The following is a 19,429-nucleotide window of genomic DNA, read 5'->3' on the forward strand; positions in this document are numbered from 1 at the left end:
CTGCAGCGTACTGTGTGATGTCAAGAAGTAGATCGTTTGTCCTTGGTTGTGTGTGAGGCAGAGTAGGGCTGGATCTGACGCCCTGCCTCAGCCCCTGGGGGACACTGGAGTGGGCCACCACTCATCCGTGCTGCCTCTGGTCGGCACACGGTAAAGGATCGAAAGACGATGAGCTTGTAAAGAGAAATCTGCTCTGTGGATTGCAGGGACCCTTGGGGTTTAGACTTCTAGGAGATTTCCCAATCCCAAGTCAGTTGTGCAGAGAGCTGATGGGACTGCAGAGCTCCTTAGAAGAAGCCCTGGGCTTGGGCCACCCTGGTATGCAGCCAGAGCAGCCCGCTGACTCGCTTCTCACACAGGGCTCCTGGGGCTCCTGCCGCGCAGCCTCCAGCCGTTTCACCCCGGACTTTGTGACGAAGATGGTGCTCACAGTCCTGAAGGGTGATTGGCATTTCCTAAAGTGCCCAGAACAGTTTAAAGGAACTCAGGCACAGTGTTTATGTGGCTTTCACTTAACTTCTCTTTCCTACTTGGAAAAATCACGCCTTTCTTTTAGCCCTGCTTTGTGGAAGCTAAATCTGAGACCTGGCTGGCTGCTTGTGTAGTATTTTGGGAAGGTGATGCCACCTAGCTGCTCAGCAGCCACGTGGTTACTGATCCTAATTCAGAGCACTTGGGACATGTGAACCACCATAGTCATTCAGCCCTGGCACTGAGCCAGAAAGCTGCTTTTTTACGCTTACACACAGCAAAAACCGTGTGTATACACATACATTATTTCCCTGACCACACTGTGTACTCATAGAAGAGAAGGCTGTGGTTATTCATTCAACAGATTTGTAGTGTTTTCTGCTCATGGGGAGCTGGGTGTGGTGGCATGAACCTGTGATCCCAGCACTCGGAGAGGTTGAGGCAGGAGGATCGCACGTTCCAGCCCCAGCCTGAACAAGGGGCCGCACAGTTTCTAGGTGCCCTCTGGGGTCTGTTGTATCACGAGCACACGTAGCTTTTTATGTTCAGGGTGATGTAAACGGTGGAACAAGGTGAGTGAGCATTTGCTTTGTAAGAAGGTGTAGCCCTTCCCAGAAGAGCTGCTGAAGGCGGGCGTTCATGCGTCCCCAACCCCTAAAGGCCAGGACCTTCTGCATCTTCTCACGCAGGGGGCTGTGTCTGAGCCTCCCAGCAGGCTGAGAGCCCCAGTTTAGCGCTTTCATTATGTCAGTAAGGTGACCATGTAAGGCACGAGGCATTTGTTTGCCCTGTGATACTTACGCCAAGAATTAACTGGTGGGCCCTCTGCTCACAGGGAGAGGCTGCCGGGACAGAGACGTGTGGGAGAAAGGACCTTGCTGGTCCACACCCGTCTTCCTTCCTCACTACCTCTGGCTCCCAGCTTAAGGTATTTTTCAGGGCTGTGGAGATGGCTCGATGGCACAGCGCCTGCCTGGTATTGTTCTAGGTGATGGAAAAGAAAGGAGAAAAGGATGAGTGGGGGAAATTGTAAACAAAGCAAAGCCACAAATCTCTTACCCCATGTAAATGCTGTCAAACTAAAGGGTAAAGCAGTTTGAAAATATTTTCCTAGTATATATCACTGGTCATAAAACCAGTTCACATTACGGTGACTTCTGTTTAAGAGTTCTGTTTAAGGGCTTGCAAATAGGAAGGGAGGAGGTCATATTATCCCTATTTGTGGACAATAGAATTTTATGTATGGAAAAACCTAAAGCCAGGGCGGGCTGAATGGGCACTTACCCAGCTGACCTTGGCAGTTCAAGGCTGGCTTTGGCAGCACAGCAAGACTCCATCTCAAAACAAAAACAGATGAAAGGAAAGCCAGAAGAGTCGGAATTGATGAATTCACAGATTCCCAGGTGTAGCTGCAGAGCTGTAGGTGCCACTGAGGGGTGCTGGCAGTGTCCCCTCTTGGGAGCTTGAGGGGTGTCCTGCGTGCTCTCCAGGGAGTCTGCACTGTACCATGGGGAGCGCGGTGGCAGCCTGACCCTAACAAGTACCAGGGCACACGGGGGCCTTTTTCTCCTGGAGACGTGGGAACCAGCCCTGCGTCCCTGCAGTAGAGTTTGTGGCCGTAGTCCGTGAGGGAGGGTGGGGAAGCCTTTCTAGAGCTTCAGGAAGCCCCGGGCCCTCTGAACACTGTGCCTCCCCTCCCGGGACACCGGCCAGCTACTGGGCGTGGGAGCAGGCTGTGACCAGCTGGAGGCGGAGGCCTGGAGCCTGCCCGCTGTCTGTTCTGCTTGCCTGTGCCCCGGCTCCAGATGGCCTTCTTGGAGCGAGCGCGCCCCAGCACCATCCCCGAGAATGAGGAGCCCCCTTGTCCCACCCGGGATGGTGTCTGCCAGGCTGACGGAGACGACAGAGCCGTGTCCAGACTTCAGCGCAGGCGCAGTGACGTAAAGGTCTACAAGGAGTTTTGTGACTTCTACGCAAAGTTGTGAGTCTCCCTGATTTCTCAGCCAGTGAGGGTTTATTCCAGTTCCAGGGGGCTTTTCCAGGGTCTGAGACACAGGTCCCCGTGGAGGACAGAGACTGGGAAGAGGGAGAGCCCTCGTACTGGTGGCCCCGGCCAGTGCCCCGCCATGACATTGTTAGGAGGAAGCTGAGGCTGTGGGATCCGTAATAGGAAAACCGACTCTAACACTTTCAAGATAGAGGTTTGGATGAAACGCTGAGGTTTTAATTTATAAAGATAAACATTTTTGCTGGGGAATTACGTGACCAGTTTTTTATTGCTCAGTAAACTCTTGGATCAGCCTTGGATCTTGCACACAGCTGCCCTGTAGGAGGAGAAAGTTGGTTCCCGTGGTAACAGTGTGGCAACCCAGGACCAGGTGTGTGGGTGCAGGGGCAGATCAGGAAGTCAGGCTCCCATAACTGCCCCTTCCCACCTGTATGTGTTCTTGCCATCGAAACTTCTTAGAGAAAATGTTTTTTATGAAAAATTAGCCAGTTAATTATAACTAACTAATCTAATGATGTCCACAGCTGTCATTGAGAACTTTGAAAAAGTACTTCCATCATAGGTAGCATTAAATAAAAGTCAGCCGTAGAAGTATGCACAGTTCCAGGCTAGGACAGGAGAGGAAAGGGCACCGGGAGGGCTCAGTCGGATGGCAAGGTGGCTTCTGGTTCCCTTTCCCGTGCTATAGTTAAATACGTCTTAAAGAATACGTGTGTGCCGGGCGTGGTGGCGCATGCCTGTAGTCTCAGCACTTGGGAGGTTGAGGCTGGAGGATCGTTGAGAGTTCAAGACCAGCCTGGGCTACAAAGTGAGCTCAAGGCCAGCCTAAACTGCATAGCGAGACCCTGTCTCAAAAAGACAAAACAAGAAAGTAGGTGTGCATTATCTCCAGAGCAGGCTGCTGCTCCTGTGTGAGAGAAATGCTTCTGTGCGTGTCTCTGCGAAGTGTCTCTCCTGCTACTTCACCTGAGTGCTGGAACTTGAATGCAGCTGTGCAGAGAGCAGGAGTAAAGCACTTGCTGGTACCAGCATTTGGATCTGAGACCTCCTCACCCGCTTCCTAGAGAGCTTTTATTTACGAGCAGAAGGAACAGTAAACTCATTAAATGTTACTAAGATTAGTAAGTGGAAATTTTAATGTTCTACGAAAAATTGTTTTCCAAGGTGAGCGCATCTCAGAGGGAAGAATGGCATTGTTTCAGTTTGCCAATCTTACTGATGCCTGTGTTGATGAACGACACTTTGCCATGTGTGTGTCTGTCTTCCCTTTCGCAGTGTGCTGTGTGGTTGGAGGTAGAAGATGTCCCCGTGGGTGGTGGTGGCAGAGAGCACCGAGTGGCCCTGCAAGGCCGTGGCAACCCGCACACTGCGGCACGCGGGTGCAGGTGGAAGTGAGTCGGGACGGGCCACAGCATGCTCTTCCAGCTTTTCTGGCGCTCCATTAAGACCACTGAGATGTGAATCTTTTGAGAGGACTGGGAATATTAGCGCCATATATTTTCGTAGCGTCGTCTGGTTTCCAAAGTTGTGTTTTATGCTTTTTAAAATTTCATCCTCAAAGCAGTTGTGAGATTACGGAGCAGATGGGAGGCTCAGGAATCCATGAGTTTGGGTCAGGAGAAAGGAAGAGCACACAGCTCTCTGGGCTCTGCTACATGACCGCAGTTCGTCTTTGTCCAAGGAAGGGCCACCTACTCTCCCTTCCCACAGTAATTCGGAAAGAGCAAAGTGGACACTTTGTTCTTCTGTGAGCTTAGGCCAGGTTTGGCCTCCGTGAGGCTGGCTTCTGCTTTCCTTCCTTTCTTGGTAGCATTTTCATTCTGTATCAAGCCTATTAAGTGAAGGTGAGTTTGATTGGTGTGAGATTATGAACCTGGGATCTCTGCGTGGAGTTCCTACAGCAAGCCTATGGAATGGGGTTGGTATCTTTCAGCCTTCGAGGGAAGAAGGCAGGCGTCATGCACTTGCTCAGGAGATAGCAGGACATGGAAATTGGTGGAGCAAGGCTGGTAGTTACCCTGTCTGTAAATGGAGACTCACCGGCCCTTCTGCCTTGGGAGTCGCAGTGAGGACACGGGAGGGTGTGGAGGTGACATTCCCTGTGGATCCAGGAAGTATCTCGAAGGCCAGCGCTATGCTGGGACCTGGGATGCCGGTGAAGCTTGCGCTAGGAGAGAGCACGGCACCGTCCCATCGCTAGGGCTTTTGGAAACTGTCCTCACCCAGCCCTGTGCCCGCCACAACCGTGCTGCCCGTTCTTCCAGACCACACAGATTGCAGGGGGTCGGGGTCACTTGCTGAGCCCCTCTGTGTCCTGAGGTGCAGCAGAATCGCTGATGAGCAAGTTGCCATGGCCACTGGTCTTGGTGGTGACCACCTCCTGCCTGGCTTTACTCTCCCAGCCTACACAGCATGTTGTGTCTCTGCCGCGTCCTCCCCACGCTGGGATCAGTGGCGGGGTCTGCGGTGATGGACGCCTCATTTTACAAGCAGGGCCCTGGATTCTGCTCCGGGGCCTCCATGAACTCAGTGGCTCTGTGATGTTGGGTGGGAGCCTGCTCGCTGACTGTAAAATGGGCTTCAGAAGGTGCAGTCTCAGGCTTTGAGAGACCGTGTGACAGCATCATGTCTCGTCAGTGAGCTGTCAGGACAGGGCGTCCTGGAGTGGGTTAGTAGCTGGGTAATTGCTTTCAGCAGACCCAGTTCAAGGGATGCTCTGTGTTTAGGCTGGAAGCCAGCCTTCCGTTGCCGTACGGTTTAGCTTTTTTCTCAAAGAGGAAAAAAACTGGCTTTGAAATGTTGTCTTGTAGGTACTTTAACTAAACTACCTAACCAGCGCACTGTAAACCTGAGTTCCTTAGGAGTGTCTTCTCCTCCTCTGCCTCCTTTTCCTCCTTCCTTCTTCCTTCGTCCTCCTCCTGCTTCAGCCTCATAAGTGGCTGGGACTGCAGGCGCATCCCACTGTGTTGGGCTGAGAGCAGCTGTGCTTTCGTCTCTGTCCCTAGTGCCTGACACAGTAAGCACCAACTCCTAGCATGTGTAACAAGCATGTCAGTTCAGAGACAGGAGCAGTCAAAGCAGGAGGCTCTTTCCAGACCTAAGATGCTCAGGCAACAAGATGGGCAGTTGGAGGCTTCGGGCTTTCTAGATCCAGTATGAGTTTGGGACCACACAGACGTACTCCTTGGGGCTTGTGTGACTGGGCTGACCACCTCTAACCTGCTGTCCTTTTGTGTCGCAGCAACATGGCCAATGCCTTGGCCAGCGCTACCTGTGAACGCTGCAGGGGGGGCTTCGCGCCCGCTGAGAAGATCGTGAACAGCAATGGCGAACTGTACCATGAGCCCTGCTTCGTGTGCGCCCAGTGCTTCCAGCCCTTCCCCGAGGGGCTCTTCTACGAGGTGGGTCAGCCATGGGCTGGGCCCCTTCCTCCTCACGCCTCCTGCCCACCGCAAGTCCGTCTTGGGTGGGGCTCCAGTGGGGCCAGGGTGTGGAGGAGCGGAGGAGGCCCCGGCATGGCCATGCCAGGAGGGCTTCGCTTCTGGCTGCAGACCTGGTGCTGGGGGTCAGAGCAAGGCCCAGCTGCAGGCGGTAATGAAAGAGGTGATGCTGCTATGACTCAGGATCTTTAATGGACGGCATCCCCGTGATTAGGGGGCCACAGACCCTGAGGGTCACACCAGCAGTCCACACAGACATGGGTCAAGGAGACAGTGACCACGATTATCCCTCACAGGTGAGACTGACCCAGGAGTCGCTGTGACTGAGGGGTGGTCACAGGTGCAGAGCTGCACAGTTCACGTGGGGCCACTCGGGCCATCTGGTTGACCCTCGGGAGCACCTGCACAAGGCAGAGGTGGGCCTGGACCCCGCTGAGCCTGGGAAGGCGTGGAGCTGGAAGTGTCCCCTGGATGCGCCCTCCTGTCCCTTCTGTGCGAACACCTAGCAGATGGCCAGTGTCTGCACAGAACTCAGGGAGTACTGGTCTCCACCCTCTGCTCCCTCACTGCTCCCTGACCTTTCTCCTCTGAGTCCTTGTGGCCAGAGGATGGAACAGCCTCAGTACACTGGAGTGGGATTGAAAGTTCCGTTTGGTCACCCCAGGGCTTCAGCTCAGAGGCGCAGTCAGTTGCATCACTGTAATAGTGAAGAAGCCAGGGAGCACAAAGAAGAGCTCCAGGGAACAGCAGGTGCTAGCCCAGCCCTGCGCACGTACAGGGTGGGCACGTCACTGCTGTCCCTGCCTCTGCCTCAGCGGCAGCCACACGCAGAGCAGCTGACTCACCCTGTCCTGCAGACTCACCCTGTCCTCCAGCCACCCTTTCTCCCTTGGGCTTGACTATAAATACTGCCCCAGGTCATTCCAAAAGACTGGGCTACTCTGGGTATTGCCCAGCTTGAATTCTCAGGGCCTGAGGGAAGGTTGCTGTTAAGCTACCGTGTTTGTGATTAATGTACTTTTCTAGACCACAGACTCATCAGCCTGCTTTTGAGCAGCAGTCCCCAACCATGTTGGCACCGGGGGTCAGTTTCAGTGAAAGACCCTTTCCCCATGGGTTGGGGGTGGGGCTTGGAGATGATTCAAACACATTACTGTTCCCTTTATTTCTGTTACTACACTATAGTATGTAATGAAATAATTATACAACCCACCATAGTGTAGGATCAGTGGGATCCCTGAGCTTGTCTTTCTGCTCCTGGATGACCCTATCTGGATGTGATAGGAGACAGTGACGCCCAAAATGTGTCTCTGACGTCCAGTCTACTCAGTAATCTCACTTTGGTTGCTACCACTGCAGAAAACCCCGCTTCACAAGATTAGGAGACATAATGTCTACAGCCAGCTGCACCTGTATGAAACTGAAGGTCAGCGGCTCACTATAACGGCACTAGGGCGGCTGAACTGTCACATACCACTCAGTGATAGGCGTCTGCAAGCAACTGATTTACTGTGGTCTGTGCCATCAGCTGCTCTGCTAATGCTCATCGGTGCTTGCAGTGGCTCCCCAGGGCTAGCGTCACTGTCTCAGCTCCAGATCACTGGACACTGGCTTCTCGTAGCGGGGAGCAACGCAGATCCCTCCCTTGTGGAGTTCACAGCGTGGTCCCTGCTTCTCTGAGAATGTAGTGCCCTGTTGACCTGACTGGAGGCAGAGCTCAGCTGGAACCTGAGCGACAGGGAGTGGCAGCCAGTACTGGTGAAGCTTCACTCCGTGTCTCCAGTGGGCAGCCTGGTGCCTGACAGGCCGGGGCCTGTCCCAGTCCTTGGCCCAGCGGTTGGGCGCCCCTGTCATAGACAAGAGAACTTTCCTTTTGATTGTATGGCCCTAGAGAAAGGCTCTCCAGGGTCTCCAGAAACAACTTGTCTGTTCAGTTGTGTCTGAAAGTGGGAGCACCACTTCCCTGGTTCGTTCTCCGTGTGAAACATGGTGGCCCTGATCCAGTCTTCATCCTAGGGCTGAGTGTGGCTTGGTGGGGAGTGCTTGCCTAGCACGCATGAGGCCCTAGTTCCAGCTCCAGCAACTCAGAGTTGTCCCCCGGTTTGCCATTGAGGTGGGCTTCCCCGGAACATCAGGCCCTGTACGTGCGTTTGGGACAGTTGCTCACTTTACTGTGAGCCTGAAGTAACTGCCCAGTGAAGCCCCACGTGACCAGCCGCTGCGCGCTGTGCCTGGTGTGCTGTGAACTGCTGCTCTTCACTGGCTGCCGCAGAGCCCTGCAGGCTGGTGTTGTGTTTCAGTCACATGGCCCAGTCCTCTGGCGACACTCCACAGGCCGTGTGCTCTGAGGTGGCTCTCAGATAGTTCGTAATCTGGACAGAGGACTTTCTCTTGTGTGTAGCCATCACCACTCCTTCATTCAGTCATTGGGTTTTTTTAATTTTCTTTTTTGAGACAGGGTCTCACTCTTGAACTTGCTGTCCTGCCTTAGGTGCCCACGTGCTGGAATTCATCTGCTGGGTACTCACAGACACCTGCAGGGGTGGCGTGTTGTGAAGACCACACTGTGCCCTGGTGCCAGGAGTGGGTACAGCTTGCAGAGCCATTTCAGTACCATGTCGAGGTGCTCAGCGTTTCCAGCCACGGCCCGTCACGGAGAGACTAAGTGGTGCCTGGCCTGAGACTGCTGACCTGCACATGTGGGATCATAGTGACACGGGAAGAGGGTCTGTCCAGTGGGCAGGGCAAACAACCTGCAGAGTGACCGCTCGGTGGCGGCCTCAGGAAGCTGGCCACCTTGGCAAGGTGCCCATTTAGCTGTGGTGGCTCTCAGGTCTGGCTTTGGGGCCCCACTGTCTCCCGTGGGGGAGGACCTTCCTACCTTCCTTCTTCCCAAAGGGAGAGAGAACAGCTGTTCCGAGGAGTGTCAGGTCTGTATGGACTGAGCCTAGAGCCAGGGTCCTCGCCTGTGCTGCCACAGCCCGTCCCTGTGTGGGCTTCCCGTCACAGGGCGAGTAAAGGAGAGGCCCGTCTCTAGTGAGTGCTTTAGCGGCAAGACTGGCAAAGTGCGTGCAGCGCTGCGCTCATCCTGCCGACCTGAGGAGGTGGGCATGGCAGTGGGCACTTCCTGCACCCCCACCGCAGCAGCTCGTGGCAGACGGTGGGAATCATGTTCGCACTTGGGTCGGAATAAGATCGTCAGCTGTGGGGCCGGCCCCAGCCTGACTGCCAGGACTGATGGTGTGGGGGTTGTTTTCTGGCTTCACAGGATAGAGGGACTCTGCTTCAGAACCCGCTTCGATTTGCCTCACAGTGTATTTGTGTCCACTAAAGGAGCCCACACTCCTGCTGCGATGGCTTTCTCTGAGACACCTGCCACAGGGCCTCTGTGGGGCGTCTCCAGGGAGCATCCTCCGTGCTTGGCTTTGGAGACCGTGCTAGACATTCTGCATGCAGGGACACCGTCAGTTTGGGGGCTGTGGGGCTTTGCCCTTTCCATCCCGATTTCAGGAGAACTCACCCCTTGTAAGGAGGAACCCTAGGAGTAAAGCCGCACAGGTGGGAGGGGAGCGGGCCACATGGGGACCACAGGCAGTCCGGTCATGCTCACTCTGCCCGCCTCCTGCCTTGGCCTTCCTTTTTTTTTTAATTTCCCTGAGACAGGGTCTCACTATGTGGTTCAGGCTGGCCCTGAGTTCACTATGTAGCCCGGGCTGGCCTCGAACTCACAGTGATCCTCCTGCCTCAGCCTCCTGTGTGCTGGGGTTGTAAATGTCCACTCCCACACCCTGCAGCCTTCCTATTTTAAGTCAAATCTTAAAAAGTTCTACTCAGAGGCCATAATGTAGCTCAGTGCTGGGACACATACCTAACATATGGGAGGCCCTTGGTTCAATCCCCAGTACTTCAAAAAATTATTCAAATTACAGTGAGCCCTAATTTTATGTCATTTTATATAGTGTTACATTCATTCTTACCTTCTGCTGACAGATACCATATATTAACTGCTGGACTAGCTTTGTTTTGTTTTGTCTTAACCTGTCTACATTTTTTCTTTTTTTTTTTTTTTTTACTTTTTTTCTTATCAACATACATCATCTCATATACAGTAAAACTTGATCACTTCTAATTAGATTAGTGGAATTGAGTTTTTATTCTTGATGCTTGAGTTTAAGTACTAGTAAATGCTAAACATCCAATTTTTATACATACTGAATCAAATTCACTGGCTAGTTTCAGTGATGGCCTTATAGGGAAATTTGATTTGGTTCTCATCCAACTCATTTTGTAACCAGAATCATGGAAAGAATTAAGTTCATGAACCAAGGCACCACTGTATCAAATATAGTAGAGCTTATTCTTTTGAATTTGAAAATGAAGTAGCCAAGCGTGGTGGCATGTGCCTGTAATCCCAGCAATTGGGAGGCTGAGGCAGGAGGATCACCTTGAGTTTGAGGCCAGCTTGTACTAAATAGCAAGACACTGTCTCAAAAAAAAAAAAGAAGTACAACTTTCTGGCAGAAAACAAATCTACCTGGGCTGATTTGAGAGTGAGAACTAACTAACAATTGAGTTGTGGTGGGTGTGTTCACCAAAGAGTACAGACTATCTATAGCCATAATGGAGCAATTAGACCCACAGCTAATATATCATTAAAAATGGATTTTGGTAGTCAAATAATACGCAACTTTTGGCATGTAACTTGTGAGGAGCTCAGGGCCAGGGCTACGGCTCAGCAGCAGAAGCACTTGCCTGAAGCCTGAGGTCATGAGTTCAATTACCGGTACCAAAAAAAAAGACAAAACTGTGAGGAGCTGGAAGATTCAAGAGGAGACAGGACTGTAAGAGTCCCATGGCTTAGGAAACGTTAGCCAGCCGCTGTGGAATAGAGAAGCAGCCCCTCGGAGATGAAGTAGAGGGGCTGGAGTTAGTGCTGACTCCCGCTGCTCCTACGGGACCCGGGTCTAGCATGGGACATGCAAGTTCCATGCCATGTATACATCTTAGCTGCAGGGCGTGAAGAAAAATGAAGGCCGTACACTTTCCAGCTGCTGAAAGGAGTGCTTGCTCATTTCCTTGTTCTGTTTTGAGGGGGCCGTGTGTTGCCCAGGCAGGCTCGGGTGGCCCTCCCGCCTCAGCTTCCTGAGCAGCTGCGGCCGTGCATGCTTGCCAGCTACACCCTCTATTGATGGCTCCGAATGGGTTGGAGGCATTTCCAGACATTAGTATTTTAAAAATGCTAAAATATGTACTCTTTGTAAATACTTATGTATACAGTCAAAAGGTCTGTGTATGGACAAAAAATGTGGACGGCCATTGGTGCACGTGTGCATACTTTCTGGGCCAAGGGCTCTGTAGCTCTTGCCCAATTCAGAAAAGTGACATGTGAGCAGAAAAACAAGCCCGGGCTGAGGGCAGCCCGGCCCAGGGCCTGTGTCCTGGCTCAGCGCCTCTTGTCCCCCCACCCCAGCAGGACGGTATGCGGAAGGTCCTCTGTGTCACCTGCCCAGAGCCCTGAGCGCTTGGGGCAGAGCTCTTACTTCCAAACCACCGTCCTGGCTGTCCCCATGCAACCCTTGTGTCCCTTCTCTTCCAGTTTGAAGGCAGGAAGTACTGCGAACACGACTTCCAGATGCTCTTTGCTCCTTGCTGCCACCAGTGCGGTGAGTTTAACTGCCGGATATTAAAAGCAGGTTCCGAATTGCCCAAGCTGTGTCTGATACCATGCCGACGGGGTGACTGGGTTTTGGCACTCATAATATAAATATCATGAGAAGTACTTCATCTGCCCTACTTTTAATATACAGCAACTGGAAAGTGTCTAATCCTGGAAAGAAGTGATCTTTATGGACAGCAGAGCAGGTGTTTCTCAGGACTGGCTGGCGCTGTCCCGTCAGGGAGGCGCTCTGTGTGGACGATGCCCACAGGTGTCGCCTCACTGGTTGCCAGCAGTCTGCCAGATGGTTGTTAGGGACTGGTGAACCTGAGCAGAATGCATAAAGGGTTAATGAAGGAGGAAGTTAACTATGGATTATAAGAAAATGTGCTGTAGGGACATCGGTGAGCTCAGTGGGTGGTACATGTGCTTACCAGGCCCTGGGGTCAGTCCCCAGCACCCAAACGAATAAAACCAAAGGAAGACGATGAAGAAAAGAAAATATGCTGTGAATTTCAGTTGTTTGTCAGTGATGTCCAAAAATAATCCAAAAGACATCAGGAGAGCCCAGGACATTGAAAAGAAAGCCAGATTCAAACATGAGAAAAACAGCCCAAAAATGCTGTTCCAAGGACTCCCATGAAATAAAGGCCATGTTTTCTCTGCGCTTACTCTGGAAGATATCATTTGGAAGTTTCCCCGCATGGGAAAAGGTGTGAGCGCGGGGAGCTGCCGCCTGGACCTGCTTTGTTTCTTTCCCACAGGTGAATTCATCATCGGCCGTGTCATCAAGGCCATGAACAACAGCTGGCACCCCGAGTGCTTCTGCTGTGACCTCTGCCAGGAGGTGCTGGCGGACATTGGCTTCGTGAAGAACGCCGGCAGGTGGGAGTGAGGCATGCGCCTCCCGGGGGCCTGGGTGGCTGAGGCGCAGTCTCAAGGCCACCTGTGTTGTCCCTGTGGGTGAGGGAGCCCAGTGCCCTAGGGCTCGTCCCTGGCCCCCCGTGGCCTCGGGGGCACCTGTGTAGAGAGGGGATGGTGGGGAACATCCGTCTGAAGCTTGGTTCCGCTGTGAATCTCAGGAGAGAGCTTTGTAAGACATGGTTTCTTTATCTTTAGAGATAGGAGAAGCATGTTTCTTTCTAATGACTGGAAAGAACTTCAGACTGAGTTTCCATTTTGCCCCGCTTAGACATTTGTGTCGCCCCTGCCACAATCGAGAGAAGGCCCGAGGCCTGGGGAAGTACATCTGCCAGAAGTGCCACGCCATCATCGACGAGCAGCCCCTGGTCTTCAAGAACGACCCGTACCATCCCGACCACTTCAACTGTGCCAACTGCGGGTACACGTGCACTCCCTGTCTCTGCACAGCGTGGGGCTTCCGCTGCTGCCGAGGAGCAAGTCCTCTCTGCGGCACTCGGGGTGGGGCCCACAGCCTGTGGGTCGGGAGGGGACGGGGTGCGCAGCTGTGTCCCAGCCAGGCGCCGCCCGCCCACCGTGCCTGGACAGCCGTGCCCAGCGCTGTGCACTCCCCTCGCCCTGAGAGTGTGTGTGCACGAGAACGCGCGCACGTGCGTGTGCTCAGTACTTGCACTAGCTCACATGTTTCCCACAGAACAGTTGGAAAGTAAGCTGTAGACATTGTGACTCTGTGTGCATCTCCTGAGCGTGAAGTCATTTCCCGCAGAACAACAGTACTCCTCTCAGCCCTCAGAGTACTGTGACTTTACATCAGACAGGAAGTCCGTGCTGAAACAGCCCCGGTTTGCCCTGTAACTATTTCATGACCTTTTCCAACATAGGATCCAAGAGAAAGTTATTTACAAATACAATTTTTACAGTTGTTATACTTAGGGTGTTATGTTAAATTATCCTTCACTTGATTACATTGTTAATTCTTTTGGTCTTCAAAAAGTCTGACTTCTTAGGCTGTTGTGAGTTTCATGGGGTTTTTGTTTTTTGTTTTGAGTGAGTCTCCCAATACAGCCCAGGCTGGCCTCAGACTCCTGGGCTCAAGTCATCCTCCTGCCTCAGACTCTGGGTAGCTAAAGCCACAGGTCTGTGTTGCCACCCTGGTGTCTTGTATAAAAATGTAACAGAAAAACATTCCTTACTGTACTTATGGGAGCATGCGTGCTGAACTACAGTACCGAGGAAGGAGAGACAGCAGGTAAAGGGTTAGGAAAAGTTTTACAATGTAAGTTCAGCTAACTCATCTTTAAATTAATTAGCACTTTATGCTTTTTTTTCAGTGAGGGTCTCACTGCATGGTTCAGGGTGCCCTTGAACTCACTGTGTAGCCTAGGCTGGCCTCAAATGTCGGGTGATCCTTCTGCCTCAGCCTCCTGAGTGCTGGGATTACAGGCATGTGCCACCATACCTGACTCACTGAGCGCATTTTTTTCTGTCTTTCCTCTTGTAAGGTTTTTCTCTTCCACTTTCGTTAGCATCACGCCTAAAAGGTTATTTAAACCAAGTGAAATCCACACAAGTCCATCTGGCCAGTTGATGCCATCTCTAGCTAAGTGTTTATTTTATTTGTTTTGGTTTTGGGTTTTTTTCTGATCCTGGGAATTCAACTCATGACCTTGCGCTTGCCAGGCAGGCGCTGTGCCACTGAGCTAAATCCCCAGCCCCCTCTAGCTAAATGTTTAGTGGCACAACATAATAGCTGACCTAAGAGGGGGCACTCTGGGCATTTCATTGTTTATTTTCTGTTAACCTCATTGTATAGTGAGCGAGGCTCCTAACAGCCTGTGATTTCAGTGGTTTTAGGGAAGCAGGCTCCCACTCCTCGGGCGGGAGGGGCAGCACTGAGGCTGCCCTCTGCACTGGGCCTTCTGAGGGGGGCCGTGGGCCAGGAGGGGTGGTGAGCCGAGCAGGGCGCCGGCTGCATGGTGTGACGCATGTGCCTGGCCTCTTCCTGTGCTGTGCCGTTGGCCTGAGGGCAGCTGCAGACCCCTCAGGCCTGTGCTTTGTGACTCTGGCCACCTCTAGAGCAGGCAGAGGAAGTCACACCTGGTCCAGTGGCCTCTTCAGGCCTGCGAGTGCACTGGCCGCCACTCCTGGCAGCGGTGCTCAGCGGCCTCCTCCTGTGCAGGAAGGAGCTGACTGCTGACGCCCGGGAGCTGAAGGGGGAGCTCTACTGCCTTCCATGCCATGACAAGATGGGAGTGCCCATCTGTGGGGCCTGCCGGCGGCCCATCGAGGGGCGCGTGGTGAATGCCATGGGCAAGCAGTGGCACGTGGAGGTGAGTGCGAGGGCGCGAGGTGGCCAGCAAGGCGGGTCCTGCGGGGCGGATGTGGGCACGTGAGTGTGGCCGGTGTTGCACGTGTGAAGAATCCAGACGCGCACTGCCGCTTGGTTCGTCAGGGAGGACACGATGTGTACTTCGTTCCTCAGGCTCCCCCCGCAGGGAGTGCCGCGGTCCAGGCGGAGCGGGCCCGTGGCAGATGCTCCTCGGGTGCCCGGCTCCGCTCTCAGCAGTGTTGTTGGAAGGACCACATCCTGACACAGCCCAGCAAAGACTCGGGTGTCCTCTCTGCAGAGAGAGCAGCAGGGGTTACTTCAATAGGTCGATAAAATATGACCGTTAATAAGTGACTTACCCATTTTTTTCCCAGCATTTTGTTTGTGCCAAGTGCGAGAAGCCGTTCCTTGGACATCGCCATTACGAGAGGAAGGGCCTGGCGTACTGTGAGACTCACTACAACCAGGTATTGACGCCAGGGCTCCGTTTGTGGGTTTAAGTTCGGCAGCGCTGTAGCTCCAAGGCATCGTTGGAGAATGTCCACTGGGCTACAGAGATTTGTTTTCAACCTTTTTTTGAGAAATAATTTCAGACTCAGAAAAGTTGTGAAGTGAAAATACAAAGCATCCCCATGTACCTCCTACTCACACTCACCGTTTCCCACGTCATCTGCATGTGTTGGGTCACGCTGTGCAGATCACCCCCTTACAAAACACAGACTTCTGCCGGGCGTGGTGGCGCACACCTGTAATCCCAGCACTCAGGAGGCTGAGGCAGGAGGATCGTTGCGAGTTTGAAACCAGTCTGGGCTACAAAGTGAGCTCAAGGCCAGCCTGAGCTGCATAGCGAGGCCCTGTCTCAAAAAGACAAGCAATAAAACAAAAATACAAAACACAGACTTCTTAATTGCCAATACTTGATTGCATAGATGCAAAACACACATTTTTCTTCCTAATAAGTATTTGACAGTAAGTTCAGCGCGGTCCTTCACCCCTAAACCTTGAATGTCTGTTTCTGAAGGATGCGAACTCTTACACTACCATCGGCATTACTGCTGTCACAGTACTTCAATCCATTTATTTAGTTCTGTCACTTGACCAAATACTGTCCGCATAGCAGTTCTTCCTACTGAAAGCCTGGATCCAGCCCCAGCTGTCAGGTTCCTTCAGCCCCTGAGAGCTGGAGCATTTCCAGGGCGTGGACAGACGGCTCCTCACTTGACTCACCGGCCACATCCCCACGGCCAAGTTGGGGTGGTGGTGAGCGGCTGGAACCCTTGCAGCGCCTCTCCTCAGAGCACCTTTGCCCAGCGCTGGCCCAGTGACACCAGCTGACGTCAGCCCTGGAAGTCGCAGTTGCCCTGCATCTGATAGGCAGGTGGTGGGCAGCGACCTGCCCCTCGGCCCAGCGCTTGCCCGCTCTGGCTGAAGGCAGCGCCTTGCCTGGTCATTCGAAGTACCAGGAAGTGAATCACCTCCATTCTAAGGAAGCCAGTCAGCGGCCTCACACTCGTTTTCTCTAGGCACGGTGTGGTGGGCTTCCGAGTGCTGGATGTTCAGGGGAATTCCAGCACACCCTGACCTCCTGCAATGCTCTTTCTTTTCAGCTGTTCGGAGACGTTTGTTTCCACTGCAACCGTGTCATAGAAGGCGACGGTGAGCGTCTGCGGCCCTCGAGCACCGTCTCCACGCAGATGCCCACGGCTGCGTGAACGAGGAGGGAGGCTCTTGCTGCTGCTGGGGGGATGAGAGCGTTATCAGCTCCCTTTTTTTTTCTGGTCCATTCCCCAGTAAGGGACAGCAGGAGAGGTGGTTACCCCGGAGCTGGGTGTGTGACACTGAGGCGAGTGCCCTATGCTCTGGAAGCTGTGGTGGAGGAGAGCGCGACCCGCGGGAACACCGCGTAGCCTCAGGCAGGGCCCGCTCCTGGCGGGAGGGAAGCAGCTGTGTTCGCAGAGTCGCTCCCAGGTCTGCCCGGACATCCTGGCGACCTGAGCAGTCTTCTTTAGGCCCACCTGCTGGTTCTGGGCAGACTGCACGGGCAAAGGAAGGAGACCAGGGCAGGGCCGTGGGAATTACCCTCAGCCCGTACGAGGGAGCCGGCTGCCAGGTGGAGGAAGCGCTTCTGCTGTCAGCGTCGGCAGAGAGACTCCTGTAGGCGAGACGCTCCCGTCTGAATTTTTAAACAGTTTCTCCTGGGCCGGTGCTGGTGAGCCTGTGGCCTGCGTGCCGCGGCAGGCTCTGTCACTGTCCTAGGCCGTCTCTCTGTGATGGGCCCGCAGTAGGGGGGACAGCAGCGGCTGCCAGGTCGCTGGGCGGATGTGAGTGCCCCGGCCGCCTTGTCCGCGGGCCTGGCAGGCACAGTCTTTGTGGCACAGGGCCCTAAACAGAGGGGAAGTTAGCTTGCAGGAGCGAAGGGGGCAGCGGTGCTCTTCCTGCAGGGAGACCTCAGTGCTTGCTCTCCATGCTTTTGTGGAGAATGTGGAAACTGTGGTCTCGGTGGGTCGGATCTGAGCACTTTACTTAGTGGCACTGAGCTCATCTTCGAGAGAGATTGTCAAGCCCTTCCCCGGGTGCCCTGGGAGCAGCCCTGCCCCGGGCACCACACATCCCTGACCAGTCTCTCCCCCCGCAGTGGTCTCTGCCCTGAACAAGGCCTGGTGCGTGAACTGCTTCTCCTGCTCCACCTGCCACACCAAGCTGACACTCAAGTGAGTCCGCCCTGCTGTCCTGAGGGTCCCTGGCTGAGGGCTGGGGGACCGGTTAGTCCTGAAATGTTTAAAACAGACCATTCGACCTGTTATTTCTTCTGCCTCGTTGAGGTCTTCTGATGTAAAGGTTCTTCCTTTAATTGTCGCCTGTTCTTCTGTTCCTTCTTTGTGCTGCTCAAAGGGATAAGTTTGTTGAAATCGATCTAAAACCAGTCTGCAAACACTGTTATGAGAAAATGCCAGAAGAATTTAAGAGGCGACTGGCCAAACGGGAGAGAGAAGCGAAGGATAAGGACAAGCAGAAAAAGAAAAAGCCAGTCTGTCTGTAAACTTCCCTGTCCCTCTGTCACCATTTCCACCACCTTCTTCTTTGGTCAGTCTTTGCAGAGTTTGTCTTTGCCCTGTCTTTTGCTTTTGTCTGTTTTCCTCCTCGCACACCTCTGTGGCCATCAGAGGCTGGAGTGCGGCATGCGCTCCTCCGCGCGGCCCCTCCGCTGCGTCACGGGGGGCGGGGGGGGAGGTAGCGGGGCCCGCACTGAAGTTCCGAGATCCTGGTCTGCGGTTTGTTTGCCTAAAATCCCTTAGTTTCTGGATGTTTGACATGTTTTGAACTGATGTGTTCCCAGTTCTCAGCGCCTTTCACGTCCAAGCAAATCTGGTCTCCCTGGAGAGACACCCACTGCCTAGGTGTCCCCCGTGCCTCCCAGGGCAGGCGCACTTCCTGTTCCTGAGAATCTTCAGGCCCTTCCATCCTGCTTGGGGGAAGTGCTTCAGTCCTTGGCGTTCTGTTTCATTACTGCCACAACTGTTTCATTCTATTGCTCGTGGTGTCACTGTGTCTGAGCTCTAAATGCTTTTATTATTTCTGCTTTCACGTTTCCTGAATTTACAATGTTGGAATACTTGCTAAACAGTCTCTAAAAGCAAGAAAAACTCACTTAAAATCTGACAAGATAGCAGTTTCTGTAATTTGTTGTAAGAAAACTTTGTTTTGTTTTTTGGGTTTTTTGGTTTGGTTTTTTTTTGTTTTGTTTTGTTTTGTTTGTTTTTTTTTTTGCGGTACCAGGGATCGAACTCAGGACCTTGCACTTGCCAGGCAGGCGCTTGTGCCCCTGAGCGATATCCCCAGCCCTGTAAGAAGACTTTGGGAGGAATTGTAAATTTAGTCTTGCTATTTAAATAATCAGACTAGGGGCTGGGGATTTAGCTCAGTGGCAAAGTGCCTGCCTGGCAAGCGCAAGGTCATGAGTTTGGTTCCCGGTACTGGAGAAAAACAAAAAACAAAACAAAAAAAAAATCAGACTGCCCTAGGAAACATTTGATTTCCCAGCTAGACTGCAATTTTTTTTTTTTTTTTTTTTGGTACTGGGAATCAAACTCAGGACTTTACGCTTGCCAGGCATGCGCTTGTACACCTAGCTATATCCCTGGCCCTGAACTGCAACATTTGAGGGACTATTAGTGTCAGTTTTTCCGTGAAAAACAACTGGAGAATAATTCCAAGTAGGGTATTCTAAAAGTAGGAAAATTTTTTCTTTTTAGTCTTTTTGAGACAAGATTTCACTATGCAGTTCAGGCTGGCCTTGAACTTATTTTGTAGCCCAGGATACCCTTGAACTCACAGTGATCCTCCTGCCTCAGCTTCCCACTGCTAGGATTACAGACATGTGCCACCACACCTGGCCTAATATTGCTCTTTAAAATTACCTCAAAGCAAATAGTATAGTATACTTTAAAGTGAGTAAAGAGGAGCTCGGCACACACCTACAATCTCAGCACTCAAGAGGCTGAGGCAGGACGATTACTGAGAATTTGAGGCTAGCCTGGGCTACATAATGAATTCAAGCTAACCTGAACTACAAAAGTAAGACCCTGTCTCAAAAAGTTCTGTAT

The 19,429-nt window shown here is 52.8% G+C and overlaps 1 protein-coding gene across 1 annotated transcript; it reads left to right on the top strand.

The window, feature by feature from the left end:
• Nucleotides 1-2,239: 2,239 nt before the first annotated feature.
• Nucleotides 2,240-17,516, top strand: Lims1 (LIM and senescent cell antigen-like domains 1; the record flags this gene model as incomplete). The annotated part of the gene is given in 9 exon segments (XM_013522811.1): nucleotides 2,240-2,452; nucleotides 5,721-5,880; nucleotides 11,516-11,582; nucleotides 12,340-12,460; nucleotides 12,768-12,917; nucleotides 14,676-14,826; nucleotides 15,200-15,292; nucleotides 16,433-16,481; nucleotides 17,461-17,516. Coding segments are annotated over 9 exon segments (1,023 nt in total), but the record flags the coding sequence as incomplete, so codon positions are not given.
• Between the last annotated feature and the right edge of the window lie 1,913 nt (nucleotides 17,517-19,429).

The sequence above is a fragment of the Chinchilla lanigera genome, unplaced genomic scaffold (assembly GCF_000276665.1).
Source record: "Chinchilla lanigera isolate Chin_1 unplaced genomic scaffold, ChiLan1.0 scaffold00069, whole genome shotgun sequence".
In the NCBI taxonomy this organism is placed as follows: Eukaryota; Metazoa; Chordata; class Mammalia; order Rodentia; family Chinchillidae; genus Chinchilla; species Chinchilla lanigera.